Source organism: Astyanax mexicanus, chromosome 18, assembly GCF_023375975.1.
Source record: "Astyanax mexicanus isolate ESR-SI-001 chromosome 18, AstMex3_surface, whole genome shotgun sequence".
NCBI classification, from domain to species: Eukaryota; Metazoa; Chordata; class Actinopteri; order Characiformes; family Acestrorhamphidae; genus Astyanax; species Astyanax mexicanus.
The window spans coordinates 34,986,292-35,009,839 of record NC_064425.1 but is presented as its reverse complement, the minus strand read 5'-3'; the positions used below and the strand labels follow the sequence as shown (position 1 = coordinate 35,009,839).

The 23,548-nt window shown below is 38.1% G+C and overlaps 1 protein-coding gene across 1 annotated transcript in view; it reads right to left on the bottom strand.

Annotated features, from left to right (window-relative positions):
- Positions 1-6,856: 6,856 nt before the first annotated feature.
- The window catches only part of fxyd6 (FXYD domain containing ion transport regulator 6), a 54,637-nt gene continuing 37,945 nt past the window's right edge, over positions 6,857-23,548 (bottom strand). Inside the window, exons 3-9 of the mRNA XM_022667948.2 lie at positions 16,386-16,409; positions 15,004-15,039; positions 14,764-14,838; positions 13,127-13,166; positions 12,204-12,253; positions 9,553-9,592; positions 6,857-8,031 (exon numbers count right to left, since the gene is read on the bottom strand). Of these exons, the coding sequence (XP_022523669.1) occupies positions 9,564-9,592; positions 12,204-12,253; positions 13,127-13,166; positions 14,764-14,838; positions 15,004-15,039; positions 16,386-16,409 (254 nt within the window). The 3' untranslated portion in view covers positions 6,857-8,031; positions 9,553-9,563. The remainder of the gene's footprint in view (positions 8,032-9,552; positions 9,593-12,203; positions 12,254-13,126; positions 13,167-14,763; positions 14,839-15,003; positions 15,040-16,385; positions 16,410-23,548) is intronic.

Here is a 23,548-nt window from a genome sequence, read left to right as displayed (position 1 = left end):
TTTTTGGTTTAGATTTTTGGCTAAATGGATTTTCATTCATTATAGCTTATAAGTCCTGCAATCCTAAATTAATAAACACAATTTAAAAATGAAATAGTTATTGGCTGATCAGGCACATCAGGGCAAGCTAAACATGAATTTTTAATTCTCAAACCTTGACTACTTATCTATCTAATTCCAAATTAAAGTTACATTCTGTAGGAACTTTGAGCGAGCAAATGAAATGGCTACAGCAGTCGAATTTCAAAACATCAAAGAGAGTAGACTGTGCCGCCCACCCCTCCCCAGCCACAAAGCTTATTTGGGTTGCCTAATTCAGGAGGCTGAATCTACAAAAAGTTTAGACTAGTAGGAGAGGCAGAGAACTTAGAGTACGAGCGAGAGGAGAAATACAGCAATTCAAAACTCTTCTAAAACCTGTATATAGCGTTATATTGACTGTGATATAATCCAAAAATTGCAGAGAGAACAGAACCAATCCGGTATCTGTCCCTGTTTCAGGCTTTACGGTCACGTAAATTATGGTCACTGATTACAAAACACCTGATCCAACTAATCAACCAATAACTAGCTTATCAATTAACTATGTGCCCTCATGGAGGCAAGCTGAGTGATGCATAGGAAAACCAGCATTACAGTGTTACAGTGTCCAAAACTACAGAGCTAACCCAGCTAACTGAAGAACCACAGAGCTAACCCAGCTAACCGAAGAACCACAGAGCTAACTGAAGAGTAACTGTTTATTTTACCTTGGGTGTATCGACAAATATCTCTCGATTATGATTACTTATCTTAGTATCTATAATTACATAATCATTGTGTGAAACCTTGTATTTTATATGCATTAACCAATACTCACATTGTATTTGATCATTTTTATTACTCACAGTGTATTTTACACGCATTTATATAGAAGATTATCCAATAATCACAATATATTCTTTACATATATAGTAAAACATTGTTTGATCAGGCATGTGACTAACACCGACCTTATTATGACAAATTAACCCACATGATACATAGGGAGGGCGGCACTGTCTAATTACTGAAACAATATCACACTGTCTGACTGGACCCAGTCAATTCTTGAAACAATACCACACTGTCCGGCTGGACACAGTCAAGGCCAAACACTAGTGGTCCGGTCAGACCTGTGAAACTTGAGTACTAACACGTGAAATTATGCATGGTAACATGAGATGATTTTAGCAACGCCTCATCAGCAGGTTTCACGTCATTTGGGGTATAAACATGGAGTCAGATCAGAGGGGGGTCAGAACTTATACTGGGACGGCTGTTAGACTGTCTTTCTGTGTGTATGGTTCTCCTGAGCTCAGTAATAAATACTTGGTTTGCTTTCAACTTCACTCCACCTGTCTGACTCTCTCTATCAAACGAACACGCAGGGGAGTTGTACCCCGGATGAGGGGTGGGTGGAAACCCATCTTTCATTTTCATTTCTACAACATAACCCAGCTAACCGAAGAACCACAGAGCTAACCCAGCTAACTGAAGAACCACAGAGCTAACCCAGCTAACCGAAGAACCACAGAGCTAACCCAGCTAACCGAAGAACCACAGAGCTAACCCAGCTAACTGAAGAACCACAGCGCTAACCCAGCTAACTGAAGAACCACAGAGCTAACCCAGCTAACCGAAGAACCACAGAGCTAACCCAGCTAACTGAAGAACCACAGAGCTAACCCAGCTAACTGAAGAACCACAGAGCTAACCCAGCTAACCGAAGAACCACAGAGCAAACCCAACTATCCGAAGAACCACAGAGCTAACCCAGCTAAATGTAACCCAGCCAAAAATATGTATGTGTATATTAGAAGACAAAGAGAAAAAATAATAGTTAGTAGGTGATAATTATAAATTATATTAGAGAAAAGCAGTAAAATAATAATAATCTTATTAATTGGGTGGCAAGAAATACATGTGTGTAAAATATCAGAACTATTTTGTGTGTATTTTGTAAGGTTTAGTGTGTATAATCAATCCTAGCCAATAAGGATTCAGCAGGTTGTCATAGAGACGGAGCAGTAGAATAAAAGACAAGGGGGAAGGGTGAGCACGAGGCAGCAGCAGGTTGTGAGTTCGCTGCCTAGCCAGCTAAAAAGCCAGCTAAAAGTTTCTCAACTAGAGAAATGTGTTAGTTAAGAGTTTATTAAGTGGGTAAAAACCTCAGTGTTTGTCTACCTTTTTGAGTTGTGCTGGACCTTATATGCACCCTTTGTCAGTGTTTCTGCTCGAAACCTGGAACTCACGAGTCTGCTAGCTGACCCAGCTAGGCTGAAGTTTCGTTTGGCTCTATATTTGGCTCAGCTTCGTGCTAGCTGGCTAAGTCGACAGAGTTCATCCCTAGTGGAACTAACACAGTTAGGCTGAAGGAAGACTCTCTTTTAACTACATGCTTGCTGCTGAACTGAAAGAGAGATGCTGGCTGGTGAGCTGCGTGAGCTGTGCTGCTGCTGAACCGAGTGAGCTGCGTGAGCTCTGCTGCTGCTGAACCGAGTGAGCTGCGTGAGCTGTGCAGCTGCTGAACCAAGAGAGCTGTGTTGCTGAGAAGCTGAGTTGCACTGATTAAAGCAGCTATTACTGGATCCACAATACAACTGAGGTACTCGGAAACTACACATACACACACTCATATTTTTGTTTGGCTGCCTGAGCAAAGAGGCAGTGGCGGACTTAGCAATTTGGGGGCTCAAGGCGAATTTAGCTAGGGGGCCCATCAACATTAATATGCAAGAAATAGGGTTGTGCCGATGGATGATATCATCGTCCATCCTCATTTAGGACCCAACATTGCATGGATGGTAACCATCGCGATGCCACGCCCACTGTTTTGTTTTTCCAGAAACATGCACTGACCTTCTTTAGGTCTCCTTCACCTAAAACTTTAGCAGGGATCGTACAGAAAAAGATCAAATCAGGTATATGAGTCAGGGATGAAAAAATACCCTACTGCTAAATATGCCTAATTGGCATATTATTCTAATATTTATTATTATTATATTATTATTATTATATTATTATTATTATTATTATATTATTATTATTTATATCTAGGTTACAGCTTGTCTTCGTCTTGGTTTTTCTACATGTCTGTATTCATGCTGGTTGTGCCAGGAAACTTGCTCATTGTCAGCCAGTGTTGGGCACGGTACTTTGAAAATAAATTATGAAAATTCTATTATTATTAGAAAAATAACAAACGAAAATAAACCCAAAATGTGGAAAAATATATAATCTAACGAATTTCAAAACATAGAAACGAAAAACTTTAAAATGGTATTAATATAATAAAATATAATAACTGGATCAAACAATTTAGCGTCAGTCACAAGGAACGCGCGCTTCAGTCAAAAGGAAAGTGCGCGCGGCATTGCGATATAAAAAAAAACGTTTTAATAAATAAGGTCCTATCAAGTGAATTAAAATATATGGTATTAAATGGTATTAAATTCACATGTTTATTGATATTTAATCAAGAGGAATCAGGCAAAATGCGCTGCGCTCTCTCTCTCCCCCTCCCTCCCTCCCTCCCTCCCGCAGCACGGAGCTAAATTCAGCGTGAGGCTAAAAATAATACAACAACTAAAATTAAGATGAGTAAGGACCTGTAAAGTAATAAAATATTGTCAAATATAAAGGATAGTTTGAGGTTTTGGGGAGCTGTTTCAATTATTTGAAACTGAAACTAACTGAAACTGATATTATTCTGTGCACTATTATAAAGCTTTTGATTGTGTTTTGAATGAGTTTTTATTTTATATTAATTACTTTTTATTCATTTAAAATATTTTGAGTTTTTTATTGATAAAAAAAGCTTATCAGTTTTGGAAGAGCATCTGTTTTTAGTTTAGCCTCTTCCTTCTTTTTTTCTTTTTGTAGCAAGTGGCGCTTCATGGCTTGGCTCACAACCCACTTGTACACTTAATTTCACCTTAATTCCTCGTTGCGGTTCATGGCATGGCCACATGGCATGAATAGAATATTCCATTTTAACGCGAAAGAGAGGGGGTGTGGACTGAACTGTATTTCTTTGTAATTTATTGTGTTGTCTTTGTTTCCATTTTAAACATACAAGATTCACCATTTCTGAACGCACTATGTGTGAATTACTGTCCAAAGGGCCCCAATTACCAGCTGTAAGCCTATGGGAAGTTTGCAGCTAGTCAAGGGGCCCCTACAGTGGGCTGCAGTGAAAGGGGCCCAAGGCAGTTGCCTAGCAATGCCTCTATGCAAAGACCGCCTCTGCAAAGAGGCCAGTTTCAGTTTTCTTGGGCCACTTCGAACCCCAGCTATGTCCAGGCCTGCAACTTTTGTTTTTTTATTTCATTTAATGCCGGCTTAGACAGTACTACTAAAGGGCCCATAAAGTTTTATTTTGGGGTTATTAAGCGCTAAAACTGTGATTGCATCACTGTGTTTGTTGTGCCATTTATTTGTGGTTAAATTCTGAGGTTTAATCTGAAAGCTAAAAGCTTTGTTGATTGTAATTGTGCTAGAGAGAACTACTTGAATCCATTATTTCGGTGTAAATACTTTTATATTTAAATTTAAAGGTTTCTGTCTATTGTTCTTTATACTGTTATTTGAGTGTTATTATTATATTTCATTGTTCCTAAAGGTTCTTTTATATGACCAGTCAAGAAGGTTATTAAAATTAGCTATCCTCATAGTCAGGTTTAAAAAAAAGACAGCGAAAGGCTAAGCTACAGTAATATAAAAAACCTAAAAGAAGTTCATTTATTTTACTTATAACAGATACGAACCCAACGCCCTTCCAGAGAGTATTAGGGTGCTTTCACACATGAAAGTCCGGACCGTGGTCCAAACCAAGGTTCATGTGTTTGCTATATTGTATATATTTGGTCCGGTTATTTTTGTTTTCACACTGCAGTTTAGGGAGCCACCAAAGATATTTGTGTGATACTCCTACATCCTTTTATCATCACTTACGTATCGATGCGTTTTCCTTAACTTATTGCTGATTGGTTTTAGAAGGACATGGGTCTGACGTTGGCGTGTTGACAATTCAGCAGGTGGTTCATTCAGCGGGAAGCCTTTCCATATTAAGGATAAAATTGAATTAACAGATTAATTTAGTCTCCATAGTAGTGCTGCTATTGTGGTTTAATACCAGCAGCAGCAACTTCAGGCACAGTACTCTAGGTCAGTGGTTCCCAACCTATGGGTCGCGACCCAACCTATGGGTCGCCAAAGATGCACGATGGGTCGCGAAGCCCTCTTGATTTTAAGGGGTTTAATTTTAATACTATATATAGCCTAGGGTAAGCAAAATTTAAATGAAAATGAGTGAGGGCCTGTAAAGTTAATCAATTATTGTCCAATATTTGGACAGGTTGAGGTTTTGGTGAGCTGTTTTACTGATTTGAAATTGAAACTGAAACTGATATTATTCTATTTTTTTTGTTTGTTTTTATTTTATATAAATTATTTTTTATTCATTTTAAATAGTTGTATTATTTTATTGATCTATTTTTTTTTTCTTCATAAGATAAAAATTCTTTATGTTTTATGTGCCAATTTTTCCTTTTTTACGTGTTTATTTTATTCATCTAAAGTAAATGTCAGTTTTTATTTGTCATTTCTAACACTGCTTAGTCATTTTTCTGCTTCTGCTGCCGTTGCTGAGGAACGCCTGCTCAGCTTCCTGTAATTGGTCCAAAAGTTCGAACCATCCAGAAAAGCGCTTTCACACTGCAGGAGAACCGGACCATGGTTCAGAAGATCCGCACCGAGACCACCTCTCTTGATCGGACCAAAATCTGGTCCTTTGGTCCGAACCGTGGTTCCCTTTCACACCTGCTACTTTGGTACCTTCATTGGACCAATAAATTTACAGGCACTAGGGCACTGCGCACGGCGCTGCGTGTGACATAATCCCTGAGAGCAGTAGACAGCGTCAGTCTCACAGTCAGAGCACCCCCCAACCCCCCCAACAATAACAGTGCAGTACCACTGTTAGAGACCCCCTTCCACACCACCCAACCCCATCCCCACCCCCAAGATGCAGTATCACTGTTAGAGCACAGTTAGATCAGCTGTGTGTAAATATTCTGTAAACATACTGGTTTGAGTTCACTGGTGTTGCGCTGAAAAGAGTCCCCTCGCAATCTCTAAGCTAATGCTAAACAAAAAGCAGCCATGCGCAGACTACCTGTGTGACGTCAGCGTTTTCAGAAAGCTCCGTTTTCCCTGTCCGGGGTCTGAACGTCTAAACGTAGCGGACCACGCAGAGAGAGGGTGGGGCCACTTTCGTCTTATATCCTGATTGGTTCAGTCCACTGTCTATATTTAAGATATAAATTGCAGGACTGTCGGCCCACCAGGCAAGCGCCTGGTACACCAGATTACCTGTCCACCCCTGGATCCAGACCAGATCACGTTCTCACCAAAAGCGAACCTCTCCACAAAAGAATATCTGTGGTGGGGGTGGGGGTGTGGCAGAATATGGGGGAAGTTGGGGTCAAACCTGGTGGTGTATTTAATTGCATAAAAAATAATAATAATTCTGTTACAGATTTCCGATTAATTGCATGCGTTAACACTTTATTTTTGACAGCCCTGTTAAAGACATTAGCATGTTAAGCGTATTCCACTTAACTCAGTGAAGTTATAATTTTGCATTGAGTAACTTAAGTTGAATAAATCTAACATGGTATATTAAGCTGGTTATTTGAAATTGAATTCAAATTGAAATGGGTTGTTCTGATCAATCATCATAATAATAAAAGTTCATCTTACTATAACAGAAACATTTGTAGTATGTAATAACTGATTTAAACATGGATTATAAACAAATAAAATAAACTCCAGATGAATTCTGTCCGACTTTATTGGGTATTTAAAAGCACAAAATGCGGCCATACAATACAGCTGCACAAAGATGTGTAGAATATTCATAGAAGTACTTTTCTCTAATGAACACAGCTTTTTCTAAAATACTTAGCATCGTACCTGACTGGATGATTCAGAATATGTCCATGCTAAAATGGTAAATTGATGTTTTCTTTTCTTAAACTGACCTGTACATCTACTAATCTTAGGTTCGTAGTCACAAGTAACATGTGGGTGGACAGATACACACTGAAGCACACCATCTCCAATCAGACTGACAGCTTGATTTCACAGAACAGTAGAACATCTGGAGCTGAATATGCAGTTGGAGGAGAGTGGGTGTAAACGCTACATGTGCAGAGAGGGGTGGAGGACGGGTCAGCGGCACTATGGTGAGGCGAAGGGCTCCTGCGGCCTACGGGTCACAGGTCCTGTTATGCAGGCACAGAGCTGGGCAGTGTAGTAGCTGATTAAGAGAACAGTGGTGCGGCGCCCCCGGTGGTGCAGCAGTTGAAGTGTTTTTATGTGCTTCTGTTTAAACTGTAGGTGCTGCAGTTATCAGATTGTCAGGAGGAGGCGTGCCCACACGCACTGTCAATAACCTGTATGATTGGCGGCTCATTCAGATATATGCACACACACACACATTCACAAGCTCAAAACACGCATTCGCACACACAAACACACACATATTGTGTGTAAGGTATAGTCATAATAATGCATGTTTTAACAGTTCTGCAATATATGTAAACATATGTATGTTTTAACAGTAGACATATAACGAGAGTGAGCACACTATTAATAGCACTTTGACATAAAAAAGGTTGACATTAAACTAAACGTGGACCCTACAGTTAAACCGAACACAGGAGCTTAGCCGGGGAAGAGCACTAGCTATTAGAACACTCGGCAGTAGTGGCTAGTTTCTCTACAACAACTTACTTTGTACGAACTGGTGCAAGAAGTTACGGAAAAAGACATTACACAGTAATACAGTAACTGGTCACGTGACAGGACTAAGCGCTATATACAAGACACCGGCCTGAAGTCTCCTTCAGCAACTTTCATTCCTCCATCGAACAGCCATGGACCGTAATCAGCTTTAGCATCATCATCATGTTTGCAGAAATGTTCTTCAAAGACAGCTGTGTTTCTCTGTAGAGGGAGAAAAGTGATTTAAAAGATGATTGTTAAGTACAATGCCAATAATTGTTTTTAAAACATATTTTATTTCAATCTAATTTCAATATTGTAATCTGACAGAGACATTCCTGAACCCTTGCAGTGTGTGGGTGATCATTGTCCTGCTGAAAACTCAGTTGCTGAGAGCGTCCCTCGTATCGCTACTAGGGGTGACTGATCCTCTGACTGACCCCAGATCATCAATCACACCAACAGTTTGTTGGAATAAATCTCTCATCAGAGAGACCTCCAAACTCAATCCTGACCCACAACACACCTGATTGTCTCTAAACACAATACTGTTTTGTCTGTAACAGTTCTGGGGCTTCATGTACTAAGACTTGCGTGGACTTCCTACTAAAATGTTCCGTACGCCTAGACCTGATAATTTCCGTACGCACAAAAAAATCCGGATTTATCAAACCGTGCATAGGCAGAATCCCACGTACTTTCTTTTAGTACATCACAATCAACTTAAAAATCAAGCGCAAGTGCACGAAAACATCACACCTGCCATGACTCCTCCCTCAATTACACAGAGTATAATGTTATAATAATAATAATAATAATAATAATAATAATAATAATAACAATATTAATATGGTAGAGTATAATATGCAAGTCAAGAAAGAAAAGTGTTGCAAGACACGTAGCGTAATAACTAATAATTACCCATGTTTAAATGTATTATTCTAGGATTTATAATAAATGCTTTCATTTAAATGAGTTGCTTACCAAGAAGCCACCCGTCACGCTCTCAGCTTGTTTTCTTATCCTCTTATGCTCTTGGAAATCTAAAACGGCTTATAAGCCAGTCATCATCATGGGCCAAAAAACATAATGCTCACAGAAAATGCGCTCTCAATGAATTCGGCCATTAGCAATATTTTCCAATAATGCCAACGTTGCCATCTCCAACAACTCTAGCGCAAACTTTTATGCATGTTTATATAATCTAGGCTAAGTGGAAACACGTTGAACGATTATTACAGTAAGCCAATGAAATTGTCTGATTAATTTACTTTATTTTACCCAATAATGGCTTACTACAATCTGTGCATAAAGGATATCTTAATTGTAATTGTAATCTTAGTTGTAATTTCAATGCATCGCCTCTAAGTGTCGCCAAATGACAAAAACACAATACATAAAAAAACGCGTACGCCCGAAACGAAAATGCCGTGGGGAAACGCACTTTCTCACGTTCAAGTCAAATTTAGTACATCTGACCCTGAGAGTAAAATATAGTTTTGCACCTTTAGTACATGAGGCCCCTGGTTTCTTGAGAATGAAGGTGATGACCCCATTTTCCCCCAATTTAAAAAGCCAAATACCCAATCCCCGTTCATAAAAACTCCCCCTTTCACTAGTATAATGCCCCCAACACATAGAGGGTAAAGATCAGCTCATTCCTCTCTTATTTTCACTGTTTTATTAATTATTAACAATGCATGCATACATACATCTTTTACCCTGTTTATCTGTATTTCTTACCAGGTCATGTCTCAGTTCTCAGCTTTTGGCGTTTCCTTATCTTTAAAAAGAAAGAACAATCAAAAAGAGATTTAATGCAAATTTAGTTTGAAGAAAAAAGACAGAGATATATGGGAATGCACACAATAATTAAAACACTTAAAATATCTTAATTTTCAGGGTTGGGTTTCCTGTAAGCTTCGTAATGTTAAGAACTATGTTAACTCGTACTTAAGATTGATCCTTAAATAAAGAGTGTTTCCCAAACACGTGCATAACTAAAGTACTGCGAAAACTAACCTGACCCTAACGATTCTACTTAATGGGAACTCACCTTAAACACCAGGGACCGCCAAATTTGAGGAAAAAAAGTTCATTTCTGTGGTTTAATTAATATATTAATATTAATATAATTATATTATATTAATGCAATGAATGCAATCAATAAATTCCTGCAGATGATGCTCACGGTTTAAGCAAAGCTGCAAAGTCTCCAAGTCACTGCATTTTGTAACCAGGCTGCCATACTGCCATTCTGTAACCAGGCTGTTACTGTACACAATTATATAATATATTATATTATATTATATTATATAATTATATAATAATTAATTCCCACCAGACCGGGAACTACAGCACAATATATTTCTATATATATAAGTACCAGTCAAAAGTCTGGACACGTCTCATTTTTTTTTTCTTTTTTCTACATAATAATAATAAATAATATTATTAAGAATAATATTAAAATCATGAAAACTATTAATTGATGCATATGGAATTATATAGTAAACAAAAAGGTGCATGGCCTTCACAATCCCCTGACCTAAACCCAACTGACATGGTGATTTGGGATGAGCTGGAGCATATAAGAAAAAGCAGTAACTATTGCCACAAACAGAGTCACCTGAGAGCCGACTCTGTGGCATGCTTGCAAAAATGGCTTCTTTCGCATCACTCTCACATGCAGCTTCTCCTTGTGCAAAGTGCGCTGTATTGTTGACCAATGCACAGTGACACCATCTGCAGCAAGATGATGCTGCAGCTCTTTGGAGGTGGTCTGTGGATTGTCCTTGACTGTTCTCACCATTCTTCTTCTCTGCCTTTCTGATATTTTTCTTGGCCTGCCACTTCTGAGCTTAACAAGAACTGTCCCTGTGCTCTTCCATTTCCTTACTATGTTCCTCACAGTGGAAACTGACAGGTTGAATCTCTGAGACAACTTTTTGTATCCTTCCCCTGAACAACTATGTTGAACAATCTTTGTTTTAGATCATTTGAGAGTTGTTTTGATGAGCCCATGATGCCACTCTTCAGAGGAGATTCAAATAGGAGAACAACTTGCAATTGGCCACCTTTTCTCATGATTGGATACACCTGGCTATGAAGTTCAAAGCTCAATGAGGTTACCAAACCAATTTTGTGCTTCAGTAAGTCAGTAAAAAGTAGTTAGGAGTATTCAAATCAATAAAATGATAAGGGTGCCCATACTTTTGCACTGGTCAAATTTTGTTTTAATGCATATTGCACATTTTCTGTACAATAAATCTCATTTTAATCCTGAAATATTACTGTGTCCATCAGTTATTAGATCTATCAAACTAAAATGGCTGATGCTAAAAATGATTAAGATTAATAGGGGTGCCCAAACTTTTTCATATGACTGTATATATATATATATATATATAGAAACATACGTAATAACAAACTTAGGCCTAAAGACACATATGATTAAATTAATAAACAAAAGTAACTATATTAACGCTACAATCTATTTAAAAACATTAAACAATCTAAGAAAAGTTTAATGTTTTAAAACAGATTATATTTTTGTTTATTAATTTAGTCATATGCATCTTTAGGGGTATTTTATTAATGCCAAAGTACATCCTTTTGTAATTTAAATATGAGAATATGTATAATGTCTTTGATTACAACACATTTCTACATTTTTAGGGTGTAATAGTGAATAAATACTGCATATTGGCAGTGCTGAATCCATGTTTGTGGTTCGATTGAGTTTTGGGGGAGGAGTCAATAAAGACGCTCTTTAACTTGTTCGTTAATTTTCGCTTTACGCAGCTCTTTGGGAAACACTTGCAGAACTGGCTCGTTCTTTACTCACGTCATTCGTTAGTTTGTTCGTTATTCGCTAAGATTGATAGTTTTTGCTCTGATCTCTTTCTGATTTAATTATCACTGTCATGTAAACACCACGTGTCTCCATTTGTAGTATTTTCACTTTTTGTCCTAAGTTAAATCTGGCAGTTCTGTCATAATGATTAACCAGTCATTAATGATTAACCTGTTTTTAAATGACAATTTATTTTATTGTTTGATATTCTGAAAAAATGTATGACAAGTATGACAAAACAAAAAATAAAAGAAAATTAAAGAGCCTGTGAGGGGGCAAATACTTTTTGTACACACAGTATTTATAGCAATTGAATGTTACGAAACTCTTCTTTCTTTCTCTTGTTAAGCAACCCATTGGTACGTACAGTTTTTTGCTTGACAATGATGATGTACTGATTATTCAGCCTGTATTACTGATTAGTTAGTCAATAAGCTAAAGGCCTTATTATTTTATCCACCCTATTGTACTTATGCATATCTGTTATGTATTGGTGTATGTACTAATAGACACACGTATATCTATTAAATCTCCTTACCTTTGGCCACCATAAGGTTTTCTGCTTGAGCCTCTTCATCACCTGGAGCTCTAAAAAAAAAAGAAATATTTATACACTTGGGTTCCGCATTGTGAGACTTGTTTTCCCATCAGTTTTCATCATTTTACTGAATACGTCAGGACACATGAACATGATCTTTGATAATGCAAAGGTGTGTGTTTCACTGTAATACGGATGGTAACAGTTTACAATAGCATTAATTCATGCATGTCTCATGCATGACGTAACGCAGGAACAATGTACAGTACCAGTTTGGACACACCTCTTCTCATTCGGTGTGTTTTCATTCTTTTAATGCTTTTTTACACTGTATATTTAATTTTAAAGACTATATTAATGCTATAATGAAAGACATGCAGAATTGTTCTGCAAACAAAAGGTGTTACAAAAACTAGAATATGTTTTATATTTTAGATTATCTTTGAGGACAGATCTGCTCACTCTTGGTATTTTAACCTCAGGGTCTTTATGAGGTAGAGTCAGCTGGAATAGTTTTTCCCAGCATCTTGTAGGAGTTCCATCTCAGTTGGGTTTAAGTCAGGGGATTGTGTAGGACAAACACATTTATTATGTAATTCCATGTGTCCCTTAATTGTTTTCATGTCTTTAATATTAATCTACGATGTAAAAAATACATTAAATAAAGAAATAAAGAAAAATATTGAATGAAGGTGTGTGCCCAAAATCTTGACTGGAATTGTAGTCAAAATGGTCATAGAGCAGAGCAGCTGTTATTATTTGGGTGGTGGGTCATTATTCTCAGCACTGCAGTGATTAGCACTGATTAGCATGGTGGTGGTGTATGAGGTGTTAGTGTGTGTTGTTCTGGTACAGTGAGTGGATCAGATACAGATTTTAAACACTGTGTATGAAACAGGATTGCTCAGTTGGTTGGCGAGTACCTCTGGGGTTTCTGGTTAAAACTGCAGCGGCATCTTCGGCCTAAAATCAAACAAAAGCAGACAGGTTTACTATTTGGCAGAATATTTTAGTAAACACTTTTTGTTTTGGACACATAAGTGTTTTTTAAAAGATCAAAATGTGAGATGAAATATTCTAATAAAATAAAAACATATAATCCAGTTTTCTGATATATAATACTGTATAATATAATACAACTGTATATAATTCAGCTCTTGATCTTCTTCAAAATAATTATAGTGGAACTATTTTTGGTGCTATATACAGTCATATGAAAAAGTTTGGGAACCCCTATTGATCTTAATAATTTTTAGTTCTAAATATTTGGGTGTTAACAACAGCCATTTTAGTTTGATATATCTAATGACTGATGGACACAGTAATATTTCAGGATTAAAATGAGGTTTATTGTACAGAAAATGTGCAATATGCATTAAACCAAAATTTAACCAGTGCAAAAGTATGGGCACCCTTATCATTTTATTGATTTGAATACTCCTAACTACTTTTGACACAAAATTGGTTTGGTAACCTCATTGAGCTTTGAACTTCATAGCCAGGTGTATCCAATCATGAGAAAAGGTATTTAAGGTGGCCAATTGCAAGTTGTTCTCCTATTTGAATCTCCTCTGAAGAGTGGCATCATGGGCTCATCAAAACAACTCTCAAATGATCTAAAACAAAGATTGTTCAACATAGTTGTTCAGGGGAAGGATACAAAAAGTTGTCTCAGAGATTTAACCTGTCAGTTTCCACTGTGAGGAACATAGTAATGAAATGGAAGAGCACAGGGACAGTTCTTGTTAAGCTCAGAAGTGGCAGGCCAAGAAAAATATCAGAAAGGCAGAGAAGAAGAATGGTGAGAACAGTCAAGGACACTCCACAGACCACCTCCAAAGAGCTGCAGCATCATCTTGCTGCAGATGGTGTCACTGTGCATCGGTCAACAATACAGCGCACTTTGCACAAGGAGAAGCTGCATGGGAGAGTGATGCGAAAGAAGCCATAACTGCAAGCACGCCACAAACACAGTTGGCTGAGGCATGCAAAAGCACAAAAGCACACCTCAGGCGACTCTGTTTGTGGCGTGCTTGCAGAAATGGCTTCTTTCGCATCACTCTCCCATACAGCTTTACTGTGTCCATCAGTTATTAGACATATCAAACTGAAATGTCTTTTGCAAACACCCAAATATTTGGAACTAAAAATGATTAAGACAAAATAACATGCATTTAGGGCCACATGTTGGATGGACATTGTAGTCATGGAGTGTTTATTTCTAATCCAGAATTTACTTTTCAATTTCCACCCTATACATGATTCTTTTTTTATATTTAGGACTTTATTACAAGTTCTATATATTTTTTTATGTTTGGCCTCCTTTTTATGAGAGACTATTTTTAACAAATTAAATGTGGGTAGTTTTCTTAAAAATGTACAATGTATAATTCTACTGGGTTCTCTTTATGAACTTTTAATTGTGATTTCAAAGTGTGATTCAGACATAAAGCAAACTATTCCCATAAATTTACTGCACATTCTAAACACTATACATTCTAAAGTCTATATATTATAAGATCAGTGAGATGTATAGTAGGTTAAGTGCAGTGTGTCTTACTGAGGATGAGGAGGACGCCCAGAGCGAAGAGAACCACAGCAAACGCCAAACCTCCAATCCTCAAACTCTCATAATCTAAAAGAGGAAGAGGAGAGAGAGAGTATCCAGTCTGAACTTCACATTAAAGTGATTAATTCTATTTAAATGTATTTAATGTGTTTTTGTTATGTATATATTAATAAGGGAACACAGAGCCAAATCTGGATTTTAAGTACAGATCATACAATCATTCACTCTTACCATATTCAAACGGGGCCAATTTACGCTCCTTTCCATCTGGTGAAGACATGAAATATGAATAAATGAGTAATGCAATATACTAAAAAAACTGGCTAAATGAATATTTCCAGTTGTAAATTTTGAGGCACGCTGATCACTGTAATAAACCTTTTTTAATTGTAATCGTGTTTAAAAAGGAAATCCCTACAGTTTAAAAATCTGAAGTTAAAAATGTACCCCACAGCTATTCATATAAATTCATTCTTATTACATATCAGTGAGAATGTGATACTTTAACACATATTTTTCTTCCAAATGGACACAGAGGCACTAACATTAAGCAAGCATTTCCTTTATGTTAAATAATTAACAATATCTTCATTTGAAAGTAATAAAATGAAATAATGTTCCGGTAATTGATAAATTAGCATTTATTAAAGTGTTTACAGGGTAACGCTGTTGCTTATAAGGGTCAACAGTTCCAGGTCTAGATGGCCTTAATGTAAGGACAATCATTATGAAGACTTGGATAAAGCAAAGTATTCTGGGAAATTAGGAAAGTTATTACAATTTTGATGATCTGTTTAATAGAGTATATTTTTGTGGTCTATACAATAGTATCTGTACACACTTCATGGTGTAATCATATGTAATATATACTGTAAAGCTTCATTGTTAAATACACAATACTTTTTTTAAAAGTGCTTCTGTTTATTTACAGTAAGCTTATATTTCCAGTATTTTATTGTGGTTAGCAGCAGTGCTGCTAATACTGTTCCAGCCTCTGTGCTGCACTATTCTGAAACTCCTGTATAACTCTGTACTTCAGCGGAGTGGCTTTACTGCTTCTTACAAACTGACTGATAGAATTCATACATAAGGTGCATTGATGATTTTTGGGAAAATTTAAGGATTTTAAGTGCGCCTTATAGAACAAAAAAATACAGTAATTATGTATTTTAAAAAACATGGCTCTGAAATTCAATCAGAAAATGAAACTAAATAAAAAGAGAGGTTTTAGGAATGTAGACATAACAACTGATACATAATAACTAACAGCCTCACTGTGTAGTTTTTTACTGTTGGAATATTTCTATCTCTGCCAGGTTAGTGATTTACAACACTGACAAATAAAATTTCCCCAACAACTTTCAACACAGAAAAAGTCTTGACATTTCCTCCAGACAGTTTTAATCAGACAACTGCAGACATGTTTAGTAACTATAAAACTTATATGCATTTAATTCATTTATTCATCCACACAATTATCATCATATTAAGAAGCTTTTACTCTTCTCTAGTGTGGTTATGGCATAAGACAGGGGCACTTCCACACAGATCAGACGCTTCAGAAATGGAGATAACATATTAAAAAGGTAAAGACACCAAGTATGTGTACTTACCCTGTTCAGTGGACTCTGATGCAGCTAATACGAGAGAGAGAGAGAGAGAGAGAGAGAGAGAGAGAGAGAGAGAAAAAAAGAGAGAGAGAGAGAGAGAAAAAGAGAGAGTAAGTGCCAGTTTATTATTTTACCTTTATTCTATATTTGAATTTAATACAAAAAAGACAGCCTCACACTTTACATCCTGTGATAAATGATATTAAGAACTAAATACTTTAGTTGAGTATGACTAATAAATATAAACTCTACACACACACACCGAACTCTATACAAACACTATACACACATACCCACACTTTACATACACATACATTCAAACTCTACACACATACCCACACTCTACACACACTCTATGCACATACCCACACTCTACACACACTCTATGCACATACCCACACTCTACACACACTCTACGCACATACCCACACTCTACACAAACATACATTCAAACTCTACACACACTCTACGCACATACCCACACTCTACACACACTCTACACACATACCCACACTCTACACACACTCTACACACATACCCACACTCTACACAAACATACATTCAAACTCTACACACACTCTACGCACATACCCACACTCTACACACATACCCACACTCTACACACACTCTACGCACATACCCACACTCTACACAAACATACATTCAAACTATACACACATACCCACACTCTACACACACTCTACACACATACCCACACTCTACACAAACATACATTCAAACTCTACACACACTCTACGCACATACCCACACTCTACACACACTCTACACACATACCCACACTCTACACACACTCTACGCACATACCCACACTCTACACAAACATACATTCAAACTATACACACATACCCACACTCTACACACACTCTACGCACATACCCACACTCTACACAAACATACATTCAAACTATACACACATACCCACACTCTACACACACTCTACACACATACCCACACTCTACACAAACATACATTCAAACTCTACACACACTCTACGCACATACCCACACTCTACACACACTCTACACACATACCCACACTCTACACACACTCTACGCACATACCCACACTCTACACAAACATACATTCAAACTATACACACATACCCACACTCTACACACACTCTACGCACATACCCACACTCTACACAAACATACATTCAAACTCTACACACACTCTACGCACATACCCACACTCTACACACATACCCACACTCTACACACACTCTACGCACATACCCACACTCTACACAAACATACATTCAAACTATACACACATACCCACACTCTACACACACTCTACACACATACCCACACTCTACACAAACATACATTCAAACTCTACACACACTCTACACACATACACACACTCTACGCACATACCCACACTCTACACAAACATACATTCAAACTTTACACACACTCTATACACATACACACACTCTACGCACATACCCACACTCTACACAAACATACATTCAAACTCTACACACATACTCACACTCTACACACACTCTATGCACATACCCACACTCTACACAAACATACATTCAAACTTTACACACATCCACACTCTACACACATACCCACACTCTACACACACTCGACACACACTCTACACAAACATACATTCAAACTCTACACACATCCACACTCTACACACACTCTACACACATACCCACACTCTACACAAACATACATTCAAACTCTACACACATACTCACACTCTACACACACTCTACACACATACTCACACTCTACACACACTCTACACACATACCCACACTCTACACAAACATACATTCAAACTCTACACACACTCTACACACATACTCACACTCTACACACATACTCACACTCTACACACACTCTACACACATACCCACACTCTACACACACGCTACACAAACATACATTCAAACTCTACACAAACATACATTCAAACTCTACACACATCCACACTCTACACACATACCCACACTCTACACACATACCCACACTCTACACACACTCTACGCACATACCCACACTCTACACAAACATACATTCAAACTCTACACACACTCTACGCACATACCCACACTCTACACACATACCCACACTCTACACACACTCTACGCACATACCCACACTCTACACAAACATACATTCAAACTATACACACATACCCACACTCTACACACATACCCACACTCTACACAAACATACATTCAAACTCTACACACACTCTACACACATACACACACTCTACGCACATACCCACACTCTACACAAACATACATTCAAACTCTACACACACTCTACACACATACACACACTCTATGCACATACCCACACTCTACACAAACATACATTCAAACTCTACACACACTCTACACACATACTCACACTCTACACACATACTCACACTCTACACACACTCTACACACATACTCACACTCTACACACATCCACACTCTACACACACTCTACGCACATACCCACACTCTACACACATCCACACTCTACACACACTCTACGCACATACCCACACACTACACAAACATACATTCAAACTCTACACACACTCTACGCACATACCCACACTCAACACACATCCACACTCTACACACACTCTATGCACATACCCACACACTACACACACTCTACGCACATACCCACACTCTACACAAACATACATTCAAACTCTACGCACATTCTACGCACATACCCACACTCAACACACATCCACACTCTACACACACTCTATGCACATACCCACACTCTACACACATACCCACACTCTACACACACTCTACGCACATACCCACACTCTACACAAACATACATTCAAACTCTACACACACTCTACGCACATACCCACACTCTACACACATCCACACTCTACACACACTCTACGCACATACCCACACACTACACAAACATACATTCAAACTTTACACACACTCTATACACATACACACACTCTACGCACATACCCACACTCTACACAAACATACATTCAAACTCTACACACACTCTACACACATACTCACACTCTACACACACTCTATGCACATACCCACACTCTACACAAACATACATTCAAACTTTACACACATCCACACTCTACACACATACCCACACTCTACACACACTCTACGCACATACCCACACTCTACACAAACATACATTCAAACTATACACACATACCCACACTCTACACACACTCTACACACATACCCACACTCTACACAAACATACATTCAAACTCTACACACACTCTACACACATACACACACTCTACGCACATACCCACACTCTACACAAACATACATTCAAACTTTACACACACTCTATACACATACACACACTCTACGCACATACCCACACTCTACACAAACATACATTCAAACTCTACACACATACTCACACTCTACACACACTCTATGCACATACCCACACTCTACACAAACATACATTCAAACTTTACACACATCCACACTCTACACACATACCCACACTCTACACACACTCTACACACACTCTACACAAACATACATTCAAACTCTACACACATCCACACTCTACACACACTCTACACACATACCCACACTCTACACAAACATACATTCAAACTCTACACACATACTCACACTCTACACACACTCTACACACATACTCACACTCTACACACACTCTACACACATACCCACACTCTACACAAACATACATTCAAACTCTACACACACTCTACACACATACTCACACTCTACACACATACTCACACTCTACACACACTCTACACACATACCCACACTCTACACACACGCTACACAAACATACATTCAAACTCTACACAAACATACATTCAAACTCTACACACATCCACACTCTACACACATACCCACACTCTACACACATACCCACACTCTACACACACTCTACGCACATACCCACACTCTACACAAACATACATTCAAACTCTACACACACTCTACGCACATACCCACACTCTACACACATACCCACACTCTACACACACTCTACGCACATACCCACACTCTACACAAACATACATTCAAACTATACACACATACCCACACTCTACACACATACCCACACTCTACACAAACATACATTCAAACTCTACACACACTCTACACACATACACACACTCTACGCACATACCCACACTCTACACAAACATACATTCAAACTCTACACACACTCTACACACATACACACACTCTATGCACATACCCACACTCTACACAAACATACATTCAAACTCTACACACACTCTACACACATACTCACACTCTACACACATACTCACACTCTACACACACTCTACACACATACTCACACTCTACACACATCCACACTCTACACACACTCTACGCACATACCCACACTCTACACACATCCACACTCTACACACACTCTACGCACATACCCACACACTACACAAACATACATTCAAACTCTACACACACTCTACGCACATACCCACACTCAACACACATCCACACTCTACACACACTCTATGCACATACCCACACACTACACACTCTACGCACATACCCACACTCTACACAAACATACATTCAAACTCTACGCACACTCTACGCACATACCCACACTCAACACACATCCACACTCTATGCACATACCCACACTCTACACACATACCCACACTCTACACACACTCTACGCACATACCCACACTCTACACAAACATACATTCAAACTCTACACACACTCTACGCACATACCCACACTCTACACACATCCACACTCTACACACACTCTACGCACATACCCACACACTACACAAACATACATTCAAACTTTACACACACTCTATACACATACACACACTCTACGCACATACCCACACTCTACACAAACATACATTCAAACTCTACACACACTCTACACACATACTCACACTCTACACACACTCTATGCACATACCCACACTCTACACAAACATACATTCAAACTTTACACACATCCACACTCTACACACATACCCACACTCTACACACACTCTACACACACTCTACACAAACATACATTCAAACTCTACACACATCCACACTCTACACACACTCTACACACATACCCACACTCTACACAAACATACATTCAAACTCTACACACACTCTACGCACATACCCACACTCAACACACATCCACACTCTACACACACTCTACACACATACTCACACTCTACACACACTCTACACACATACCCACACTCTACACAAACATACATTCAAACTCTACACACACTCTACACACATACTCACACTCTACACATACTCACACTCTACACACACTCTACACACATACCCACACTCTACACACATGCTACACAAACATACATTCAAACTCTACACAAACATACATTCAAACTCTACACACATCCACACTCTACACACATACCCACACTCTACACACATCCACACTCTACACACACTCTACGCACATACCCACACACTACACAAACATACATTCAAACTCTACACACATACCCACACTCTACACACATCCACACTCTACACACACTCTACGCACATACCCACACACTACACAAACATACATTCAAACTATACACACATACCCACACTCTACACACACTCTACACACATACCCACACTCTACACAAACATACATCCTAACTCTACACACACTATACACACATATTTAAACTCTACACACACTATACACACATATTTAAACTCTATACACACTATACACACATATTTAAACTCTACACACACTATACACACATATTTAAACTCTACACCCATATTTAAACTCTACACAGACAGCTTTTTCTACAAATCTGGCCTTTATGGAAGAGTGGCAAGAAGAAAAGCTTTGTTAAAAAAGACTTAAGTGTTGTTTAAAGTGAGTTTGGTAAAAGTGTGTACCATATAAGCTAAATGAGTGTAAGGAAAAGAATGAGCTGTAGGAGGTTAATCAAAAGTTAGTAATTCCCAAAATTGTGCTACAAAAATGTAATATTCCACATGAAAATGTATACCATTTCATTATATAAACATACATTCTGAGACCCAGCAATAGCTAATGCCTGATACAAGAGTCATATGATAAAGAAAAAAAAACGAAGTACTACTGTTTTTCTTTCTCTTCTTTCTCTCTCTTTCTTGTATGATAAATATTCTCAAAAAACAAATATTAAGCAGTTGAATGAAAGAGTGCAGTGAATAAAAGCTGTAGCACAGGGCTCCATGTGTGGGTATGAAAGTAGTTCACAGTGATGGCACATGTGCTGCAGCTTTACGTGTCCTACTTGTGTGTGGGAGAGGCGTTTCCCTGTGGAGAACTGGTTTTAAATGGATGGACTAATTTCACACAGTTCTGAGCTCAAAATCAAGCCATTCAACCAGCAGACGACATCACACCATCATAATACACTATAAATAAATCAAAATACACCAGATAATACATACAGTTAGGTCCATAAATATTTGGACAGTGACCTAACCTTCATGATTTTAGACTATGCATGCTACCAAGCTGAATTTGAAATGAAACTATTGAGATAGAATTGAAGTGTACATTTTCAGGTTTAATTAAAGTCTATTGAACAAAAATATGTCATGAAGTATTTCGAAATTACAGCCACTTTTCTACAAAGCCTCCTCATTTCAGGGGCTCAGAAGTAATTGGACAAATTAACTTTACCATAAATAAAATGTGATAAGATGTAAAATCCCATGACTGCCTGAGGTCTGGAACCCATGGAAATCACCAATCACTATTTTTTACTCCTTTATGATGCTTTGACAGGATTTTACTGCATTTGTCTTCTGTTGTTGGTTTGTGGGTCTTTCTGCCTTTGAGTAAAACGCAGCTCGATCAGGTTCAGATCAGGTGATCAAATCAACCACTGCAGAAAATTCCTGAAAAAACGTGTGGGTTACTTTCCTGAGTTACTGGGTTACCCTAGTTCCTACAGTGTCCTTTATGTTGCTGACTGAGACCACTCTGTGTGGTTGTTTTGGTCACTAGTCCGCTTTAACCAAACAATTTAGTGCTGGTGTGAAACTAACTCTACACCAAGTTTACATAAATATAGCATTATTATACTAAACAGAACAGAAAAATATACTAAATATAATGTTATATACA